Here is a 21786-nt window from a genome sequence, read left to right as displayed (position 1 = left end):
GTTTCTGGGTTGAAGTCAGAGTTTAACCATGCGTGTCGCTTCACGAGGGTACCTTGTGCCAGGGTCCTGCCAGCTGTTTCTGCCGCATCAAAAGTATTTTTTAGAATACTTTGATTAACCTGTTTGCCCTCAGCTACAATGGAAAGCAGGCAAGCCCACAATGGTTCAGGGACTTCTTGAAGGCCCTCTTGTAACATGTTCCATAGAGCGTCTGAACAGCTAACCAACAAAGTGGTGTTAGCTGCCGTCGCATTTTCCACTCACATAGCTGCGACCCTTTTCCCCAATGTGTATAACCTTTTGCACTCCTTGTCAGGGGGTGCTTCCCCTGTGCACAGGGGAACCCCTGCTCTCTTCCTGGTGGTAGTTGCCAGCAGGGAATCTGGAGTAGCATGTCCCCTTATGTAAAAGGGATCAGAAGGGGAAGGGAGAGACAGTTTAGGATTGACAACCCTTGTTAGGGCAGGTGTCAACAATGAAGGTGCCAAGTGTTTGATTGAATTCAACAATGGAATAGCCTGGCTGGCCAGTGGCTTTTCCTTTAAAGTTGTCCTCGACAAAATCAGCCTCTGGTACAGCTTCCTGAGTAGCACTCTGGAAATGTTCAGCTGACCTTGTTAAGATAGCGTTAAATGCCATCTGGTCGTCAACTAGGGAGGCCCGTCGAGTAGGTGTGGCAGGGGGGAATCCATGCACAGGGCGTCGGGTTCCGGTGTTGGGGTAGGTGATGCCCAAGGCTGAGGGTCGACTGGCCGGTCGTGGTTGTCCTCCCATCCCTCTGTGGGGTCAATGGGATAACCCACAGGGTCCCCAAAGGGGTATTCATCTTGAATTAATTGGTCTATAGGGATCTCATCTTCAGTGAGGTCATAAGTCTCTTCCTCCTGAGAGAAATCAAAAATCTTTTGAATTTTTGCAACAGGAGTAAAAAGGCTATCCTCTCAAGGCCTTTTAGGTGTGAACTTCGGTGAGAATTCACAAATCTCCAACCTATTCATACAACTCTCAAACTTCTCTCTGGTCCATACCAGAGGACTCTAGGGGTGGAAAAGGCTCTTCTAGTTGATCTTCTCTAGAACATCGAGATTTTTCTTTTACCGTCGAAAAAGGAGACAGGTCTCTCTGAAAAGTCTGAGGTTCCGGTGGTTGTGGCGTGTCTTCGGACGGGTCTTTAGGCCCATCTTAAGGTTTTGACAATTCCTTCGGTTTATCCTTAGGTTTCGATGAGTCCTTCGACCATTCTCCTTGATTTGTCACCGAAATGACCTTAGCTATGCCTGTGTCACAGGAAAGTCAAAGGAAAGTGTTAGGGCTGGGTCAGCCGTTCCGCAGTTGTCGGCTTAACGGGGGCTTAGTGCGCCGCCACCTTCTTCTGATGCACCTCAATGGTCACTTGAATATTGGTGGTAGTGCCCTTTGATTTAGACTGCCTGGTCGCATGCCGCACCTGCGGTTGCGGGCAGGGCTGCCGATCCTGAAGATCGGCGGGCACTGCTGAACTATCAGGTGTGACTGTTGGCGCTATGGAACGTTTTGACTGTTTTGACGAAGACAGACCGGGGGGTTGCGTCTTTAGTGTGGGAAGAATATGTGTCCTTGTCGCCGGATGTACAGTCCCAATAGCAGCACTCCGGTCACGTCCATTGGGGACTGGGGACAGATGACGTGGAACGAGAGTGCTCCGCCGTCAGGTCAATGGCCTCCGAATTGGAGCCCTGGTCGTCACTAAGCCCTTCATCACACTCGGCAGGGGTGAACTACTCTCGGCTTGCGACATTTCGTAGGCCGCCCACCGCTTAACCCAGTGCACCTTTAGTGTCTTGGTATGCAGGAGCTTACAAGCCGCACAGGCTGTCTAGTTGTGGTTAAGGGAAAGACACATATTACACTTAAGACGGTTGTCTTTCCACAGGAATTTTGCCTTCCAAGAAGGACAATCTAAATGGAGTCCTGTCCATAGCGCAGGAATAACAGTGACAAGACCAAGGGAACAAAGCAAGAGGAAAGGCATTCTTAAAAAGGAAATGTCCACCCCGACCCCACTCTCCCTACTGTGTAGGCCGGCCAGAAGGCCCAGCCACGTGGTCGGCACTGCCGACCGGATCAACTGCCATCGAAGGTCCGTAGAGCAGGCTTTGGCTTAGTCAGGAAACAGCAGTCGAAGGAAGGGACGGTAAGAGAATACAGCAATGTCTCTGGAAGAGCTCCGCATAAGGGGACCAGTAAACTGGGCAGAAAAAAACAATCTGAGGGACCTTGACGCGTGAGGGATTTTGGGTACACTACACGTCATGTTAGGGACAGTTACAGGCATGCCCATGTCGACGTCCCCCTTCGATTCTCGAAAGACAAGATGCAATACTCTGCGGTTACCACTGGATGTTGGGACTATATGCACAGCATGTGATTCCAAGCAGATTAACAAGCATCAGAAATAATTTTAGATAAATTGTAAGTTTGAGAGTTTCTTTGCTGTACATTTCTAACTAAGGTTCAGTGTACTTACCTACAGCTCACATCTTGCTCTTAAAATGAGTTTGACTGCTCTGCCACTCTACCAAGGTCCTGAATTAGTACAGACAAATACTAGGAGTTGGAGATCTACAAACCACTGGGATAGCTTACAATATGATATTTTACTTGTATCGCGCTCGTACACATGTGTTTCAGAGCGCAAAACCAGTACTACGAAACCTTACTACCAGTAAGACTTCAGGAAAACTCCTGTAGCACTTCCATTTCTCCTCCGGAAGATGTGCCAAGATCGGTGCCAAATTCCTCCATCATACCGGTCGATAATAGACAGGGGGTTTGCTGCCTTCACCATCACCGCCCCTATTGCCAGGACCTTTTCCCCCTCCAAACATGTCTTGTTTACGCGCCTCGTTATCCGGAGGTACAGCGCATTTCTGCTGGTTGGATTCAGCCTTTTGGTACACTGCTGCAGAGACTACTTTCTCGGGTGACAGCTGAAAAGTCAGGCACTCAGGTGAGTTTTCCGGTGGGTTGTACTTGCTGGATTGGTCAACGGGCATTTCATTGTTTTAAGTCCCTCTTGCCAGACATGGTCAAAAGATACGTATTGATACGACTGCCTTCCTCCTCTTCCCCATGTGGCCGAAGAAACACCTCATCTTCCGAGGCCAAATTCTTTACAAGCTCTCATGACAGTGGAGTAAAACTGATGTCATCCGGGGGTGGGGCAAGGGGGGAGCGGTTTTGCCGACTCCACGCCCGGGGGTAATTCCTATGGGGAATCCATGTCCCAATCATTGTTTCTCTGCGGGGAATGAACAATGAAGACGTAGTGTCCTGGGGCTCGCCTGTGTCTGTTAGTTCCCCCACTTCTGGCACTGACCGCACCAGAGGGGAGACAGTGCGGCTCCTTTTACGTGAGGTCGAGGTTAGCAGCAGTCATGTACTTCTGCCCCTGCTGCCTGGTCCGGTCCCGGAGGATGCAGGGGTAAATGGGAGACCTACCTGGATCGTGAACGTCCCCTTGCGGACCTGCTGCCAGACTTAGATCTGAACCTGGGCGGTGAAGGTGGTGCTGCAGCCGGCTGAGGCAGAGATTGCTGGGGAGGAGGTTGTAAGTCTGTTATTACTGGCCTCATTAGTGCTGCGTTCAGTTAAGTGATTACCCCCTGCAATAAAGAGTACCTGAATGGACAAGGCTTGCGGATTTGGTAACTGTGCCCGCACCTCCCTTTGCTGGGCCTGCAGGTGGGTGGGTGGGTCTTTACTGGGACCGCAGCCATTCCCGCCTCTCCCTGTAGGTCGCCACCCGATTGGCCTTCTTCTGGGATACGTTTCCCTGGTGTTGGTGGTCTACTTGGGGCCTCCTCCTGGATGATGACTGACTCATCCGAGTCGGGCGCTTGGGGCTGTTGGTGCCGAGTCTCACAATCTGTGTCAATCTCATATTGCAATCTCTCTTCAGGAATCACTTCAGAGTACTGAATTGGGGAGACCTGAAGCATGGGTTCTACCAGTTGACTGTCTGCAACCAGAGGAGTTATTGCATCATGTGCTCCTGTGACATTTTGCGATTCTCAGTCGACGAGCCACCCATTTGTGGCTTCATGGCCGGGGATTTGCCTTTCCCCACCGTAGGTAGTGATGAGGTGTCTGTGAATGTGCGTTCTCGCTCCGTGGACCTCTCCATCGAGGAGTCTGGTTTTATGCTGCGTCGTCGTGGGGCTAACTGCCTGGTGTGTCAAACACTAATCCAGCGTGCATATTTTTTGTCGCTGGGACTACCTTGGGCGTCTTCGCCTGCTCTGGTACCACTGACAAGAATGAAGCGTGCTTCTCCTTATGCCCTTTTGGTGTGATCACAGGCGTCGTTGACAAGTGTTTAGGCCCCTTTGGTTTGGTCCAAGGGGCCAACGAGGTGCCTGCGGTGACGGTCATCAAGAGCAGTGCCAGAGGGGCCTTGTGGCTTACTTTCGCATTTCCCAGGGGTTTTAGGTGTTCCCCATGTCACCCCTGTTGGGGAGAAATCTAATTTCTGTGCCAATTGCCTTCAACCTTCGAGACCCCTCAGCTATGTTGCTGGACTTTAGGACTTTTTCATTTTTATCCTGAGTGAATGAGATCTTTTTCTTGCTCTCATGTATTTTTTTATCTGATTTGAACTCGGTCTCTTTTGGTTTTGGAGTCTGACAAACTCCATAGGCATCACCTTTTGTATTGGGACACAAAGCACCTTAAGTGCACTGTCACAGAGAAGTGCTTTGGATTTCTCTTAAGGTTTAAATACCTTCTCTTGGGTAAACTACTGTTCTCAAGAGTAGGAAAGTGAAATTGACTTCACTTAAATGTTTTTCCTATGTAGGTCCAGTACAGCCCATCTTATGTGGAAGTATTGGGGAGTTACTTAGTAGCCCCTTTCCTACTTCTTTTGAAAGAAAGGCCAATGTTACTGGAAATTAATTATCTAGACTATATTGTTGAAGAGGAACACAGTAAGCACCAAGGTTGATTTGCGAGGTCAACCCTACCACCCCAGTCAACCCCAAGAATAGAATATATGGAAATTAGCGGGATTACTCGAAATATAGCCAAGGGCTTACAGTTTACACCAGACAAAAATGAAAAGAGAGATGGTGCTAGCACTAGATATCAAGGGCAGGGTTGCACAAATAATTCTGACAGTTTTTACAAGTTATCAGGATAGGATGGCTTAGAGAGTGGATATGGACAAATGCAAGACAAGATAGGCTATGGATTTCTATGGGGTAGGGATTATAATTACAGTCCAGTTTAAATGTGTGATTTCTGGATCGTCAACAGGTTCTGGTCGCCACACGGCAGCACGCCTGGCAAAGGGCAGCTGGGCAAAAGACGGCTGGGCAAGGTCAGGTGATCGGATGGTAATCCTGGTCACTAGATGGCACAGGTACCACTGGATGCAGTTGGTGGGCAGCAATTAGTGGGCAGCAAGCCAGGCTGGTCTCAGGATATTTCCCAAAAATACCACAGCTTTCTCCCTTTGGTTATTTGGGATTTTTAAATCTGGGATCTCTGGATTGAGGCATGCGGTTAGTGGGCAGCAGTTAGGCCTTGTAGTTCGAATCTGGACTCTGCAGGGTGAATGGAACAACACACCGGCGCAAGAAAAATCAGGAAGAGTGTGTGTCCAGAGACTTGTCGGGGACTCTTATAATGCCTAGTTGAATAGTTGAAAAGACTGGAGGGAGGGGGGCAGGGGGGTGGGGGGGACAGGGGTCTGTACTTCCGCTCTATTTCGTAGAGGAGAGACACAGAGACCCCAGCCAAGATTCTCTATTGTGGTAGCAATGGACGAGCAATCAAGGCCTAGCTTCTCAGGAGGTGATGCAAGCTGGTTCTTAAGTACAGTGTAGTCCCCAAGCACGCACAAAGGAATGTCCACACACTGCATCGGTTAAAACACAGTCTTTATATAATTAATATTCAAAGTGATGTACACTATAACGATAACTCACTTTGTACGCAGAAAACAATGGCAAATATGTACAGTTCTAAAGTGGTACCCCACTAACGTTATCCGATCTCATTAAAGTGCATACGGTCAGAATGACACACAGATCAAAATAAAGAGGAAACCAGCAGCAGTGAGGAAGGAAAGCAAGATGGTTGAGCAATAGGCAGAATACTGGCAACTACCGTTAAACACAGTTCTGTGTGGAGATCCCCCCCCCACCTGGGCAACCTGTAGAAGAAAGATACAAGCCACGTCCATATATTGTTCACACTAGACTTTCCAATAGTTCTGCAACCCTAAAGTACCTTGGCGTTGTAGCGTTCCGCGTCGGGGAATCGACGGCCCTTCTTGAGTGTCCTCCCTTTCAGGCAGGAGGCACGGGTCGTCCAATGTCTGACGGAGAACAGGTCGAGCTACGACGGTGAAGTGGCCGCGTTGTTCCTAGCGGTGCTTGTTGACAGGGAAGTGTAAACATCCTGCAAGGAAGAGGCGTGCGGGACCTCAGTGTCGATAGTTCTGGACTGCAAAGAGTTGAAGAACTGTGGACCAGCAAGGGTGTCGAGTCGTCGGCGTCTGTGGTCCTTGGGTGGCGGGAAACCCACCGGTGGATGCTCCTCGGCGCGTCGACGGTCAGGCCTTCTCCAGCAGGATACAGCAGCAACGATGCGGACGAGAGCGTCCTTGGATCAATTAAGTTCTTGGGCAACGGGAGCACGGCGGCTCCAGTCGGCGACGGCGGTCGTCGACAGTTGCGGATAACAGTCCAGGCGCTTCTCCTTGGAGTTCCGCAACAATGCCCATATCGGGTCGGCAGCCTGTCAAAGGTCTATCTACCAGGGAGCTTAGGCAAAGATCAGCTGTGCACGATGGTTCCTCGTAGCTCGGGAAGAGGGCGCCTTACCAGGTCCTCCGTGGGTCGTCCTTGAGGCACAGCAGCTTTCAGATTGTGAAGGAGAGCAACAGCAATTCTTCTCGTCCAGCAGGGCTTCAAGGTCAAGCTTCAGTTACTCGTCATAGTGGACTTCAGCTTCCGAACACGATTCCTAGCAGTGAGAGGTCCTCAGATATACTGATGATCTCCCATTCATTCCGCTGGGTCACACTAAAGCATCCAATCACGACTACAGTCATTCAAGCAGGCAGGCAGCCAATCAGGCACACGGAGCATTCAGGCCATTCACTTCTTTCCAGACACTCGCAACAAGTTATGTGTATTGGGACAAGTACCGAGCCATTCAACACTCCAAGCTGCATTCATACCGGTTTCGGGCAGGGCTATCTCAACCATTATGTCAACCAACAGATACTAGAAGCCACAACATAGAATGCGTATTCGTCACACACTCTATTCACCCAGGTCCCACCCACAGGTGTACCCACAACATACGGTCGTTGAGGAGGCTCCAGCCAGTCTGGTTGGCACTTCCCCACACTACCATATACAGAACTTCCACCCAACAGCCAGTCAGGAGGGACAGAGTCAGGGCTTACCTTGATCTTCCCGAAGTCCCGGGAATAGGTGATGGACGGCAAGAGGCCATGGGGGCCATTTTGTCTCCATCAGGAATCTACCGATTCCAATGACAGGGCCTGGGCATCCCAAAATGGAGGACGCTCAGGGCACCAGTCATTTCAGCACGGAGCTGCCACCAGCCCGTACCCTGCTCTGTGGGTCACACAGGTGCCCAAAAACATACACTAGGGGCACAGGATTGTACCCCTACCCATGGGTGCCATAAGGGTATCGCACGGGTCTGTTCACTAAGCCAAAAGAGAGCTGCACCCCAGGAGTCCCACCTGAATTCCTGCATGGCAAACATGACAGAACACACAATAAAAAGCAGTAAAGGACAAGGATACGGAGGCCCTGTCCCTCCGATGCATTTCCAGCATCACACTAGTGACATCAATGTATATGGCTGGGCAGGCTTAACTAAGCACACCTCTAACCGACTGGGTTGATCAGGGGTGCTAGTCCCCGCCTCGCTCTCAGCTGGTTGGATTTCAAGAGAATATCAGATTTATGATGCGAGTTTTACAATGTTCATAAACCTCCCACAGTTATTTTAGCTAAAATCCGATTTTGCCATAAACTGTATATTTATACTGTTGAAATCTCTTAGCAAATTATATACACAGCTTACATATTTTGTGTAGAGCATAGCACTCCAACTCTGCAATCCGTGAGACATTGTTTCGTCCCTTTTAATACTTTTTGGTAATTTTGCATAGGAATGATTCGGCCTAAAATTCCATAAATTTATACAGGTGTGGATTATTTTAAGGGATGCAATTCGCATTGGCATCATGGATATACCTTCCTTGTAATCCCCGATTCTTTGCCATTTCTATTCCCAAGAGGTCAGTGAATTCTACCATGTCTTAAATGAAAGCCCATAAAATCACTTTTAAACTGCGAAATTTTTACAAAGTCCTGCTGCAGAGATAAAAGTCTTTACATTTTAATTCATAAATAAATAGTCTTTGGAAGCAAATGGCAGTCCTTTGTCAGTGGACCTTTTTTTTCTCTCCAGCTGCCATCTCCTCCAGAGCAAGGTGGTGGTGGTTTCCCAGCCTGATTGAAGGTTTATTGCCCCTTCCCCACTTCACACTTCCTTGTCCTGGGAGTTACATTGTCAGAGGGTTTAGCCCAGATCAGATTCTGTCCAACCTAGTAATTATCACGGTGGTGTTAGCATCTACTGAGAGGCCCTTTCGTTTCAGTCATCCTCTCAGCAGAAACCTCAACGTTTATGAGGGTTCCCTTTCTTGGGGGGGAAGCTTTAGCTCTGCCAGCTGGAATAACCTGTTATTGGTAGATTGCAAGTCTAGCCAAGGCAGTTTAAAACCTTTATTTTCTCATATTAGGTCCTGAATTAAAACAAGCCTGTTGCATAAAATAGCCCATGTGTGTATTTTCACCAACAACAAACCCTTTCACATTGCTAGGTAATGGCAGGCTTTCATTCAACAGTTTACTTTTTAAAACTGGCATTTTTCTCCTTTAGTCTTCAAAGCCCATTTTTACATGTGTGGTGAAAAGCTGGCATTTCTTTTTAAATTCGGTTTTGCATCTCCATCAGATTCCCACACTGTTCTGCAGCCATAGTTATTTCTTGTATGCAAGAGTTTTGTTTGAAGCACAGGTGCATTGAAATTGACCTGGCCCAGATAGCTGGAGTTCCTTTGAACTACTGATCTTTGATACCTTGTGAAGAAAATGAACATGTTTTCCTGTGCGGGTAAAAGTGGAGTTTCTTGTTGATTTTTCTCAGAGTTGGTTTGACGGGGCCTGGCATTCAGAAATCATGCTTGGTTTTGCTGAAGCGCAATGGGGTATACTAGGCATGGCAGGGCCTAATTAATAACAGTGGTTTAAGTAAGAACAAATGGAAATAGCATCAGAGCAGCATTTTTTAAAGGTGAAAAAGTTTCCTTTTTAATGGGGATTTTGGGCTTGCAGCAAGGCAATGCTGCTTTTTCACTTTATTCCATTTGTATATGTCAGAACACACTGGCACGCTCCCTCAGTGTGTCCCCTTGTTCCATCCTGCCCAATGTATGCTTGGCAAGACGGTGCAGCCATCTTTTTGTTGCTGCAAAATGCAGTTTTGAGGCCATGGTGCTCACAGGAGCTAGCGCAACCATTTCTGTTTCTGCTGAAGCGCAGCTTGGTTTTGGAGAAATTCGGTTCAGTGGGTCAATGTAGCCCACAAGTCCCTCGACGTCCTCCCTCTTGTCCCCACGACTGAGGCTCAGGTACAGTGAGATCTACAGGAACTGCCAGGAACCAATGTCTTCAGCTGCATTTGGTTCTTCATACTAAGGTACTGTGCCAACCCGATTGAGAGAACGCCACTCTCGCGGTGAAAGTTCATGAAACTTTCCCAACTTGTAGGCCTAATCAGCTTGTGACCCAACATTTAGGATTCTCTTTTGCCTAAACTACTTCTGAGAACTTTTGCAAAGACTTTACCGTTTGATACCAGCACTGCTCTTTCCTATCCAGAACACTAGCCCATTGACTTTGGCCTGGCCCATTGACTTGAATTGAACTCTTCTGGTGAACTGAAATGATTTGTACTGTCTAATAAGTATATGGGATCTATTCTACTTAGCTTGTCCCTTTTGCTCATTTCTAAGTAACTGAACTGCCATTTGCTCCTATTTCAGGGGAGCTCAAACTGTCTCAAAATCTTATAGTTGTGTTGAAGTGTATTTGTATATAATATTAAGTTGCCTCCTCCTAGTGAAAGGTTTTCTAAATGATTGTGTAATAAATTAATAAGCGTTTTACCAAGAAACCTTCAGTACGAGTGTCTACTTGAACCACTGCAATTGAAAGACCTCTGTGTAATTACTTTCTGCTCACGCTCACTCTTGAGATAAGCGTGGCTGCTCAGCTCGCTACCAAAAACTGTGCGGTACAGACTTATACCAAAGGTTGGTTTGGCTAACACCTCTAGTCCTAATTGTGTGTAGTGGTCCCAGAGGTTACTGCATGCAATTCTGCCTAACACACAATGACAGAGGGATGCAAAAGGAAACATGCAGCCACCCTAAAAACCGCCTAACTGGTGCGGGAAGGGCACCACAGAGAAGGAACATCAGAGAAATCCAAAATACACATCTAAGAGGAAGGACCTATGTCTGGTTAATGCTCCACATGCATAGGAACTACAGGTGCTGTGGCAAATAGACACAGCCATTCCACAGACCATGACTCTAGCAGAACCACAAAGCCCCATCCACACAACGCTGAGCTTGCCACACGTGTGGACACTCCGAGAACACTCATACCTGGGCTGGCCACACCAAGGTACCCTTAAACTCTAATTAGTCAAGAGCAGCCACCTCCAAACCAGCAAGTAAACTTTCACTCGGACTGCCATCTCATAGACAACTGAAAACCAACCATCAGTTTTAGACCATTTCTCACCAACCTAAGAAAGGGGAACACACAACTTTGACCACAATACCTGATGCACACAACATTCATAATTCAATGTACATACCAACTCAGGCTGCCTACTCAAGTATATCCACATCTCCACACTCAAGCACACATCTTCAGTGCAAGCAGCCCAACATCTGTGTGTGAACCACAGCACCCATGTTCTTTAACATGGTCTTTAACACTTGCACTACATCCATGTGAACAACATGCATGCTACTTACTAAAATGTTTTACATCTAGCCACATGAGGGCCCAAGGCAATTTTGGAAAGGAAGTTGGTAATTTTTCGGAGCCCATTGACCTTCAGGAAGGTGGTGAGGATTTTGCTGCAGCCCGGCTGAGGGGGAGAGAGAGAACAGATGTGCTAGACTCCCCTTCATTGTTTTGTCCTTCTCTGGCATTCCCTCCCGTGTGTAATAGGGCCTTGCTTTTAAGTGCATAAGTGGACATGTTGGGAAAAACACTTACACCAAACTTTGTGTTCCTGTCCTCTGCCAACTGCAGTAATTGTATGCAACAGGGGTCTTTGCGCCGCAGATGCTATTTTATAGGACCACCCCTTCCACTTTGTCAGGCCGCTGGTAGCAAAATGAAGGAGGAACTCCTGGTGGTTACAAGCATGGGGAAATCGTGCTGAGTCGCCTAGGCTTCTTCGTAGGAGAGTCCTCTTAGGAGCAACTCAGCAGTAACTGCACTTAACAGTGCACTTCACAATTAGTTAATTGATCACCAAAAGTGTTCTATGTTAAGACAGCAGATCTTGCTATGGCAAGCATGCTCAACTAGATCATAAATGGTTAAACAAAAGAATGTAAAATCCACTCAAAAAAGTTGAGGGTTCCAATTACTAGCTTTTCCCTCATAAATTATCTTGCTATTTTGATAGCGAATCTGCCAATTTCCAGGTAATAATATAAAGGTCAGTGAGACAATGTGGCACTGCAGTAGGGCTTCACCAGGCAAACCAACGGTGTAGGAATTGCAGAAACCTTTTCTTCCAAGTTCTTATTCGGATTCCTTCGTCCAGTGGTAGACTGCCTTCCTTGCAAGAGACTTCGCCTTTTTTGCAAGTCTCTCCCCTTCATTCGCAGCCTAGCTGTCACTCACACAGCGGGGTGACTGTCCTTCAAGGACAGCCAGCCGGCCAATCACCTTTGGGTACATTCCTGTAACCAAGGAGACTAAGCACAGGGAGTCTTGGGCACCTCCCTTGCTTTCTGCCCTGCCAGACACGCTGGAGCCAGAGACGGGCTTCAACAGTGAACCCCACCAAAGACAAAACCAACAAAGGGACCAAACTTGGTTTGGCGCGCAGAATAAATCTCGGAAGGACCTTTACAACAAGAAACGGCGATAAAAGAAGACCGGGGCCATTTTAACAAAATGGGCACCCATGGGTGCTATACAGCAGCTGCAAACGCAGCCGGCAGTAAAAACACAGTGGTAGGATAAAGTAAACCACTGCCACCAGCCATTAAATTGTAGAAAGGATAACAAAAATGGTACATGAGAAAGTAGACAGAGGGGATACTAAGTAACCCCTCCAGTACTCTATGGAAGATAGTGTGCGCTGGGTATACAAAATTACAAAAGGTTAAGTAAAGTCAATTTCACTTTACTGCTCTTGGAAACAGTAGTTTAACCAAGGGAAGGTATTTAAACCTTCGGGAAATCTAAAGTACTTTCCTGTGCCACTGCACTGAAGGTGCTGTGTGTCACAATTTAAACAGATCCAAAACCAAAAAAAACAATGTTTAGATCAGAGAAAAATACGAGAGTGGGAAAAAAGGTCTCACTCTCTACAGGATCAAAATTAAAAGTCCTAAAGTCCAGCAAAAGGGATGGGGGTTTCTAAGGTAGAAGGGAGTTAACACATTTCTGAGAATTCTCCATAACAAGCGCCCAGTTCAATCCCTCCTATACGACAGCCAATATTGTATGGGACTCATTGTTGAAAGGTATTAATCGAAACTGCCAAATATCTCCTCAGTTTGGCCATCTTTGGTCAACCAATGCTCCATTAACCAATGTCTCTTTTGATCAGCAAAACACAGTATTTCATTGCAGTATTTTGCAGGGGCTTCGGTGTGGCTTGTCTTTTCTAATCGCACCACAGCAGTCTTCACTCTCATGCCTTGGACAAATGCATTACAAGTCTATTAGTTCTGTGTCACAACTGAATACAGCAAGTAATATCCCAACAATGCTCTTCAAATTATTCACAAAAAGCAACACTCCCATAGCATTGCATGTACAAAGATAGTGCAGAACAGACATTTTAAAAAGTAGCTGAAGATAAACCTTTAGTCACAGTTCTGAATTGCAGCCCCCCCCCCCTCTCCTTAGATTGGTTCTACAACAGTACCGGATATTTCGATTAAACAGTGTTTTATTTGTAGGCCATTGTAGAGGGACAACAGATTTGATCAAATGTAAATAAATAGTCAAGCGTCCTTTCATGAAGATGTAAAATACTTTTGGAGGACCGGAGTCCAGGTATGGGAAGTTCAAGGAGGCGCTAGTATGTGTGTGTGCATTTTGGCCAATACGCAGATATGAAGGGGTGGTTGTAAAGACAGAGGGGGGGGGGGTGGTCTGTACTTCCGCTCTCTGTTGTAGAGGAGAGCCACAGAGAACCCCTGCCATGATACTCTATTATGGTAGCAATGGACGAGCAATCAAGGCCTAGCTTCTCGGGAGGTGATGCGAGCTGGTTCTTAAGTACAGTGTAGTCCCCAAGCACCCACAAAGGAATGTCCGCTCACTTGATCGGTTAAAACAGTCTTTATATAATTAATATTCAAGGTCATAAACACTATCACAATAACTCACTTTGTACACCGAAAATCAACAATGGCAAATATGTACAGTTCTAAAGTGGTACCACCAACGTTATCCGATCTCATTAAAGTGCATACGGTCAGGATGAGACACAGATCAAAATAAAGAGGAAACCAGCAGTAGAGAGAGGAAGGAAAGCAAGGTGGTTGAGCAATTGGCAGAGTACTGGCCCGTACCACTAGACAGTTCTGTGTGGAGTTCCCACCCCCCACCTGGGCAACCTGTAAAAGAAAGATACAAGCCCAGTCCATATATTGTTCACACTAGACTTTCTAATAGTTCTGCAACCCCAAAGTACCTGGCATTGTAGCGTTCCGCGTCGGGGAATCGACGGCCCTTCTCGAGTGTCCTCCCTTTCAGGCAGGAGTCACGGGTCGAACGTCCGACGGAGAACAGGTCGAGCTCCGACGGTGAAGTGGCCGCGTCGTTCCTAACGGTGCTCGTTGACGGGGAAGCGTAAACGTCCTGCAAGGAAGAGGTGTGCGGGGCACCTCGGTGGCGATAGTTCTGGACCGCAAAGAGCTGGAAGAACTGTGGCCCAGCAAGGGTGTCGAGTCGTCTGTGTCTGTGGTCTTTAGGTGGCGGGAAACCCACCGGTGGATGCTCCTCGGCGCGTCGCCGGTCAGGCCTTCTCCAGCAGGGTACAGCGGCGACGATGCGGACGAGAGCGTCCTTGGATCAATGAAGGTTCTTAGTCAAACAGGAGCACGGCGGCTCCAGTCGGCGACAGTGGTGGACAACAGTCCGGGCGCTTCTCCTTGGAGTTCTGCAGCAATCCCTGTATCGGGTCGGCAGCCTGTCGAAGGTCTGTCTACCAGGGAGGTTAGGCAAAGATCAGCTGTGCACGATGGCCCCTCATAGCTCGGGAAGAGGGCGCCTTACCAGGTCCTCTCTGGGTCAGTCCTTGAGGCACAGCAGATTTCAGATTGCGAAGGAGAGCAACAGCAATTCTTCTCGTCCAGCAGGGCTTAAAGATCAAGCTTCAGTTACTCCAGTTACTCGTCGTAGTGGACTTCAGCTTCTGAACACGATTCCTAGCAGTGAGAGGTCCCCAGATATACTGTTGATCTCCCATTCATTCCGCTGGGTCACACTCAACCACGACTACGGGTATTCAGGCAGGCAGGTAGCCAATCAGGCACACGGTGCATTCAGGCCATTCACTTCTCTCCAGACACTCGCAACAAGTTATGTGTACTGGGACAAGTACCGAGCCATTCAACACTCCATACTGCATCCATACCGGTTTCGGGCAGGGCTGTCTCAGGCATTGTGTCGACCACCAGATACTAGACACCCACAACATAGAACGCGTATTCGTCACACACTCCATTCACCCAGGTCCCACCCACAGGCGTACCCACAACATACGGTCGTTGAGAAGGCTCCAGCCAGTCTGGTCGGCACTTCTCCACACTACCATATACGGAACTTCCACCCAGCAGCCGGTCAGGGGGAAGGGACAGAGGCAGGGCTTCCCGGGACTTCGGGAAGATCAAGGTAACAGGTGATGGAGGGCAAGGGGCCATTTTGTCTCCATCAGGAATCTACCGATTCCAATGACAGGGCCTGGGCATCCCAAAAAATGGAGGATGCTCAGGGCACCCGTCATTTCAGCACAGAGCTGCCACCAGCCCGTACCCTGCTATGTGGGTCACACACAGGTGCACAAAAACACACACTAGGGGCACAGGGTTGCATCCCTACCCATGGGTGCCATAAGGGTATCCCACGGGTCTGTTCGCCAAACCAAGAGAGCTGCACCGCCAGGAGTCCCACATGAACTCCTGCGCGGAAAACACGACAGAACACACGATAAAAAGCAGTAAAGGACAAGGATATGGAGGCCCGGTCCCTCAGATGCATTTCCAGCATCACAGTGGTTAAGTCTCTGCTATCCACCCATGTCGAGCTAGCATGTGGACGGGTGGTGAGAGGTCTAGAGAGGGTATGCAAGAGTGCGATAGTCATTATGTGTGCAGCTACCCATCAAACTTTTGTCGTGAACAGAAGCTGCATTTTTATGGCAGAGGTGTTGCATAGTGTATTTGAGTGGTGTATGATGGCAGATGCGTGCAGGTCAGTAACAGTGCCTTCAGCGAGTTTTCCATATAGGTTCAATGCATTGGCTACATTTTTAAAGTAACTTAGATTTCATACACTGGCTACACTCTTAAATTCGCCTAAAGTCGATTCAGGGATTACAAATTTCAAGATTCCTTAACTGGCTACATTCTCCTAAATTCAAAGCATAGGCTAAATTCTTTGTTAGTCTAGGGTCATTATCGTGGCTAAATTCTACATTCTGAGTGCAACCTTCACAATTCTTCAAAGTGTACGTAGGCTGCCTCGAAATTCATCCAGGTGCAATACGTTAGCTTATCCTCAATTCATCCAGGTGCAACACTGGGTAACCTTCATAGTTCTTCCAAGCGCAATGCAATGGTTAACCCACACAATTCTTCTAAGTGCAATACAATAACTGACCTTCACAATTCTTTAACTGTAAACCATTATTGGCCATAACGGCACAGATAAAAAAAAATAGAAAAGAAAGCTTTGGACGAAGAGTTTGAATGAGCAGTACCGTGCAGGTCAAGTGTGCAGACTCGTATAAATGCTTAAGCTCTGAACAGCATGTCACTTAACTCCGAGCCATCATGGGAATGGCTCTGGCAATATAGCCAAAACCTTGCACATATGAAGGACAGTTTGTCTCTAGCACCACACCAATGAGGCAGTGGGATGATTGTAGTAACTTCGCCATTAGGTAGATCAGTGATCAGAAAGGAATGGAAAAAAAACGTGGGGGAGGCTGTTGGGTCCTGTACCGTAGCAAAGGATGCATCAAATGTATGACTAAATGACAATGACAAATACTGGAAAACCATTCATTTGCATTTATAATTCATATCATCCAGCTCTAATATTCGTACTTTCACCTTGAACGCTCACTTTAAAAAGAAATTGCCACCACTAGCCCTGGAGATGAAACAAAGAGGGCTGAAATATGCAGATGTACCTTTAATAAACTTCCGAGTTTGAACAAGGCGTTTACCTTGGCTTTCAGAAAAAAGTTTAATTGCCCCCATGTTTCACAGCTAATTTGTTGCAGGTCTTTTACGAAATGGGGCACTAACACTTGCAGAACACTCATTCATAGATCTTGTTGGTGGAGCCAAGACTTCTAGTTACTAATGAAATAAGTTGCTGCAGCATGCCAATTGTGGTGTGCACAAAGAAAACAGGGTTGTTTTAGTCATGTGTGTTCCCCCACAGTTCTTAAACAAACTTGCTGGGAAGCAATGTGTAAATCTTTACTGTACAATGATTTTAAGAGCGCTTATTTGTTTCATTAGTGGAGAAATAATGGATTTCACCATTAGCCATTTCATGAAGGCAGCTAAAACAGAATGGAAGATAATGTTGGATCATGTCTCCCAACCCTTTTGAAATGGACATCGATATTTTAATACAAAGCTCACCTCCGTGTAGGATTTCTTTGTTATGTGAACATTCTTTGCTCTATAAGACTGGCGCCGTCTCTTATAATCCCTCAATTCTGCGAGGACTTCCAGGTGAGATTTTGGCTCTTTTTGACCAGCATCTTGAATGAAAAGAGAATGAGTAGGTGCTTTCACAGATAATAATTTCATGAAGTACATAGTTATTTTGAAGGTTCAGGATGCGGAGCAGAAACATACGGAAATTGCTTTTAGATTGGATAGCCGATGCCCCAAGAATAGATGGAGCTGACAGAAAAGCATTCAACAGGCATGCCAAACATATTTCAGGTTTGCACGCTTGTGACTGAAGAGAGTTAAAGTCTGATGTGGAGTACAAAGATGATTCTAGTTTGTTAGACGGGTCTTTTTGGTTACACAAGGGAATGGTAAATGCCACATTAAATGCAAATCAGCAAAACATGATTGCAAACAGGTGATCAGAAATGCTGAATTCTCAACAGTCATCTTATTACAATTCTGTTACCTTCGGTTTATCAAAACCGGTTAGACCACAGAGCCCAATTAACTACAGTTCTTTCAGCAGCACCATCAATGGACTGCTCCCTATAGAAATTGGTCCCACATTCCCCGTTCAACCTGAAAAGGTTGAAACAAATTTCCTGTTGTGAAACTGCATTTAATTGTGAGGTAAGCCATTCGGTGCTGTTCAATAAGGGAGAGATAGCATGAAGAGAAAGAAAAACAAGCATTGATGTAGTCAATTGATTTGGCTTTTGTGTAGGGATTTAGAGTTAGTCTCTTCCAGATGCACCTTCGGTACACAGGGCAGACAAGAGGTTAGTCTGTGTGGTTCTTTTTGCATACTATGTTGCAAGCATTACAGCGGAGCATGAAAAACGTGCCCGCCTCATACTGCATTACTGGTGAGGGGTATGGAATCCACGAGTGATCCTGCTCATGGAACATACGTTCACAACATTCAAGACTGCTGCACACAGAAGGATACACAAATCATGGAAAGTTTGGAATGCAGACAGTTGGCAAACTGGTGCCTTCTGACACCATTCAAATGTAAAAAGATGTTCTAATCCATCACTAAATATCTGTGGAGCATCAGTTGGTGACTTCGAAAGGCTGGCAGAACAACCCGCTGGGAAGCATACATTGGGAGTGTGTTTTCTCATGCAATGCATAAAAGAGACAGTTTCAACCACTACTCTTTAAATAGGTGAATTTGGCTTTTTTGCCTTCCTTGCATTTAAAATCCATGGACTAACTCCCCCAGTCCGGGATATCGAGTTCTTTCAATCTAAAGCAAGAATAAAGGTCCTTGTTTTGCCCAGGCAAATAATAAATATCTATGGGCTGACCAGCACCAATAGGTGAAGCCTTTCAGTGGCCTACAGACTGGATGCTATTAACTCCTCCTGCTCGCCTGTAGCATTGCTGTGAATGAGTAGAAGGGATTTTGGCTGAGAGCAAAGCACACAAAGAATGCAACAGTGCACTTTTCTGACTTCAGATTTTGTTAGATAAGAATGGGTGCATTCACACTGTGTGAGACTACACAACACTTAATGTTAGAAAGCATGTTCCAAGCTCTAAGATTTCTTCAGTTAAGTTTATTCCATCTTTCTTGTTACAGTTCCACATGAAAGACACATAGGACATTAGCTGTGACAACACCGGCTCTCATCACCCAGGGCCAGCCAGCTGTAACCGCCTCTACACAGAACACTCACTCAGAATATTTCATCATCCACACAAACATTCCACATGACATCTCAAGCTACCTCGCCTCAGACAGGCACAATACAACACTTAACTGCTTGGCATTAGGTAAGGAACAGGTTACTTACCTGTAACTGTTCTCCAGCATGCGTTTAGCATGGATTCACATACTCATGAATATTCCCTGTCGTCAGGCTCGGAATCCTCGGTAAAAGAAAAAACAGTTTTACTTTCGTTTATAAACGGTCTTTCTCCTATAAACCAATCACTGAGCTCTGGGTCATACTGCCCCCAGCCAATGACTGCCCTCTCCCTAAGCCCCTCCTCTGGCAGCCATCTTCAGATTTGGTAGCACGTAAAGTGGAAATATGAGCAAGAGAAGAGATGCAGAGGGGCAGGGTCGAGGGTTCGCATGTGAATCCATGCCAGACCCATGCTGGAGAACAACAGTTACAGGTAAGTAAGGTGCTACTTCTGCAGCACGGGGTCTGGCATGGATTCACATGCTCATGAATAAAGAATACAAAGCAGTACATAATTACACAACCACAGGAGAGGTGGCAAGGCTCAACAGAAGCAATCTCTTACACTCCTCACCAGGCTCACCTTCAAGCGGACAGGTTGCGCAGCACTGCTTGGCCGACTCTGGACTCTTCCCTGGAATCCCCGTCGATGCAGTAGAATTTCGTGAAGGTGTGGGTCGACCTCCACGTAGCAGCCGTGCAAATATTCAGCACAGGTACACCAGACAGGAACGCCGTCATAGCAGCAATTGCTCTGATGGAATGGGCTCTCGGACGGCCAGGCAGCTGTTGGTTTGCCAACCAGTGACAATGAGTAATGCAGCCGGAGAGCCACCTGGAAATGGAAGCCTTGGACAGGGCCTTAGCATGGTTCACAAGGCCAAAGTTCACAAAAAGCTGAGAAGTCTTCTGGAAACTCTTTGTGCTGGCCACATATAGCGCTCGAGCCTCATCCAGCGAGTGCAAAGTCCTCTCAGCCGGCGACAATAGAGTCGGAGAAAAAAAAACAGGCAACACTGAGGATCCATTGAGATGAAATTCCAACGGAACCTTGGGCATGAAGGAGGGAAGCGTCCGCAGCACCACCCTCGTCTCGTGGAAAGTCGAATAAGGGTGCTTGCAGGACAGGGCCTGGATCTCACCTACTCTTCTGGCAGAGGTGATGGCCACGAGGAAAGCCGTCTTCCAAGACAGAAACTTGAGCGCAGCTTGATGCATAGGCTCGTATGGGGGCTCCATGAGATGAGTCAATACCACGTTGAGTTCCCATGTCAGGGCCGGAGCCTTCACCAGCGGGAACGAACGGAACAGTCCCTTGCTGAACTCTTTGACTAACCGGTGCAACCAAAGGGAATAACGTCCTGGAGATTAGGTGTAGCAGGAGATAGCCGCCAGGTGTACCTTGGAGGCGTGCGCCAGCCCCGATTTAACCAATGACAACAAGTACGGAAGAACTTGGGGGGCTGTGAACCTTAGAGGGTTAATCTTCTGCGACCAACAACAAGTTGCAAAACGCTTCCATTTGTGTCCGTAGCACTTCAAGGTCGGTGGCGCTCTGGCGAGAACCTCGCTGCAGTCTGCCGGCAGCTCCTAACCACCGAACTCTGCAGGAGCCAGGCCTTCAGGTTCAGAGATCGTGGGTCGTGGTGTAGAATTGAGTCTCCTTCCCTGGCGAGATCTGCAACCACTGGCAGCTCTACTGGAGGGGACGCTGACCTGCCGAGAAGGTCCAGGTACCATATCTGCCTCGGCCAAGCTGGTGCGATGAGTATCATCCTGCACCAGTACCAGAGTAGACTCATGACTCGTAGCAGTAGTGGTAACAGGGCGGGGGGGGGGGGACATGTATAGAAACAGGCCTTCCCAAATTAAGGATAATGCGTACCCCATGCTCCCCCCAGCTGGGGAAACCTGCTGGCGAACCTCCGGCACTTTTCGCTGGGACTGCCCCACTGGAGGAAAAGTGTGTCCACTTGATCCTAGCAAAGCTCCCCCTCGTGGCAAGACCGCAGCCCTCTGCTGAGATAGTCAGCGACAGTGTTCTTTACTCCTGCCAGGTGAAATGTAACGAGGAACATCCCGTGGGCGACAGCCCAGTGCCACAACTCCTGCATCTCTCTGGAGAGCGCTGTGGATCTGGTGCCCCCCTGCTTCCAGATGTAAAACATTGTGGTGGTATTTTCTGTGAAGACCCTCACCACGTTGCCCTTGAGGGACGGCAGAAACGACTCAAGGGCCCAAAACACTGCCTGTAGTTCCAGTACGTTGATGTGTAGCATCTCCTCCTCAGCAGCCACAGGCCTCTGGCGTGAAGAGGTCCGGTATGGGCTCCCCATCCTTCCAGGGAAGCGTCCCGTCATGACCGTCTTCTGGTAAAGGGGACTCTGGAAGTCTGTGCCTCCGGCTATGTTGGAGCGCACGCCCCACCACCTCTTCGCTCAATGGAACTCCTCGTCGAGCGCAATCCTGTCCTGCAAGCCCCCGGACACCTAGATCCAGCGGGCGTCCAGAAATTCCTGCAGGGGGGCGCATCCGCAATCTGCAGAGCCGGATAAGGTATATACAGGACGACATCATCCCGAGCAGTGACTTGATGGTCCTCACCATGGCAATCTTCAGTGCTAACATCTGTTGCACCTTGCCCAAGATGGCCGCTATTCTTTCCTTCGATGGTGCCGCCAGGCAGGACACTGTTGAGCCTGGATCCCAGGAACAGCGTGTCCTGCAATGGAGTCAAGCAGGACTTGGCAGAATTCACTGAGAACCCAAAGTCCGTCAGAAGCTGGACGGTCCTCGCCG

The 21786-nt window shown here is 47.8% G+C and overlaps 1 protein-coding gene across 1 annotated transcript in view; it reads right to left on the bottom strand.

Moving 5' to 3' along the window:
- The window catches only part of SNRNP48 (small nuclear ribonucleoprotein U11/U12 subunit 48), a 279405-nt gene that overhangs the window by 73730 nt on the left and 183889 nt on the right, over nucleotides 1-21786 (bottom strand). The window contains exon 6 of the mRNA XM_069613443.1: nucleotides 17252-17373. Within this exon, the coding sequence (XP_069469544.1) occupies nucleotides 17252-17373 (122 nt within the window). The remainder of the gene's footprint in view (nucleotides 1-17251; nucleotides 17374-21786) is intronic.

Source organism: Ambystoma mexicanum, chromosome 5p (genome assembly GCF_040938575.1).
Source record: "Ambystoma mexicanum isolate Mex_15411 chromosome 5p, UKY_AmexF1_1, whole genome shotgun sequence".
Classification (NCBI taxonomy): domain Eukaryota; kingdom Metazoa; phylum Chordata; class Amphibia; order Caudata; family Ambystomatidae; genus Ambystoma; species Ambystoma mexicanum.
This window is presented reverse-complemented; position numbering and strand designations above follow the sequence as displayed.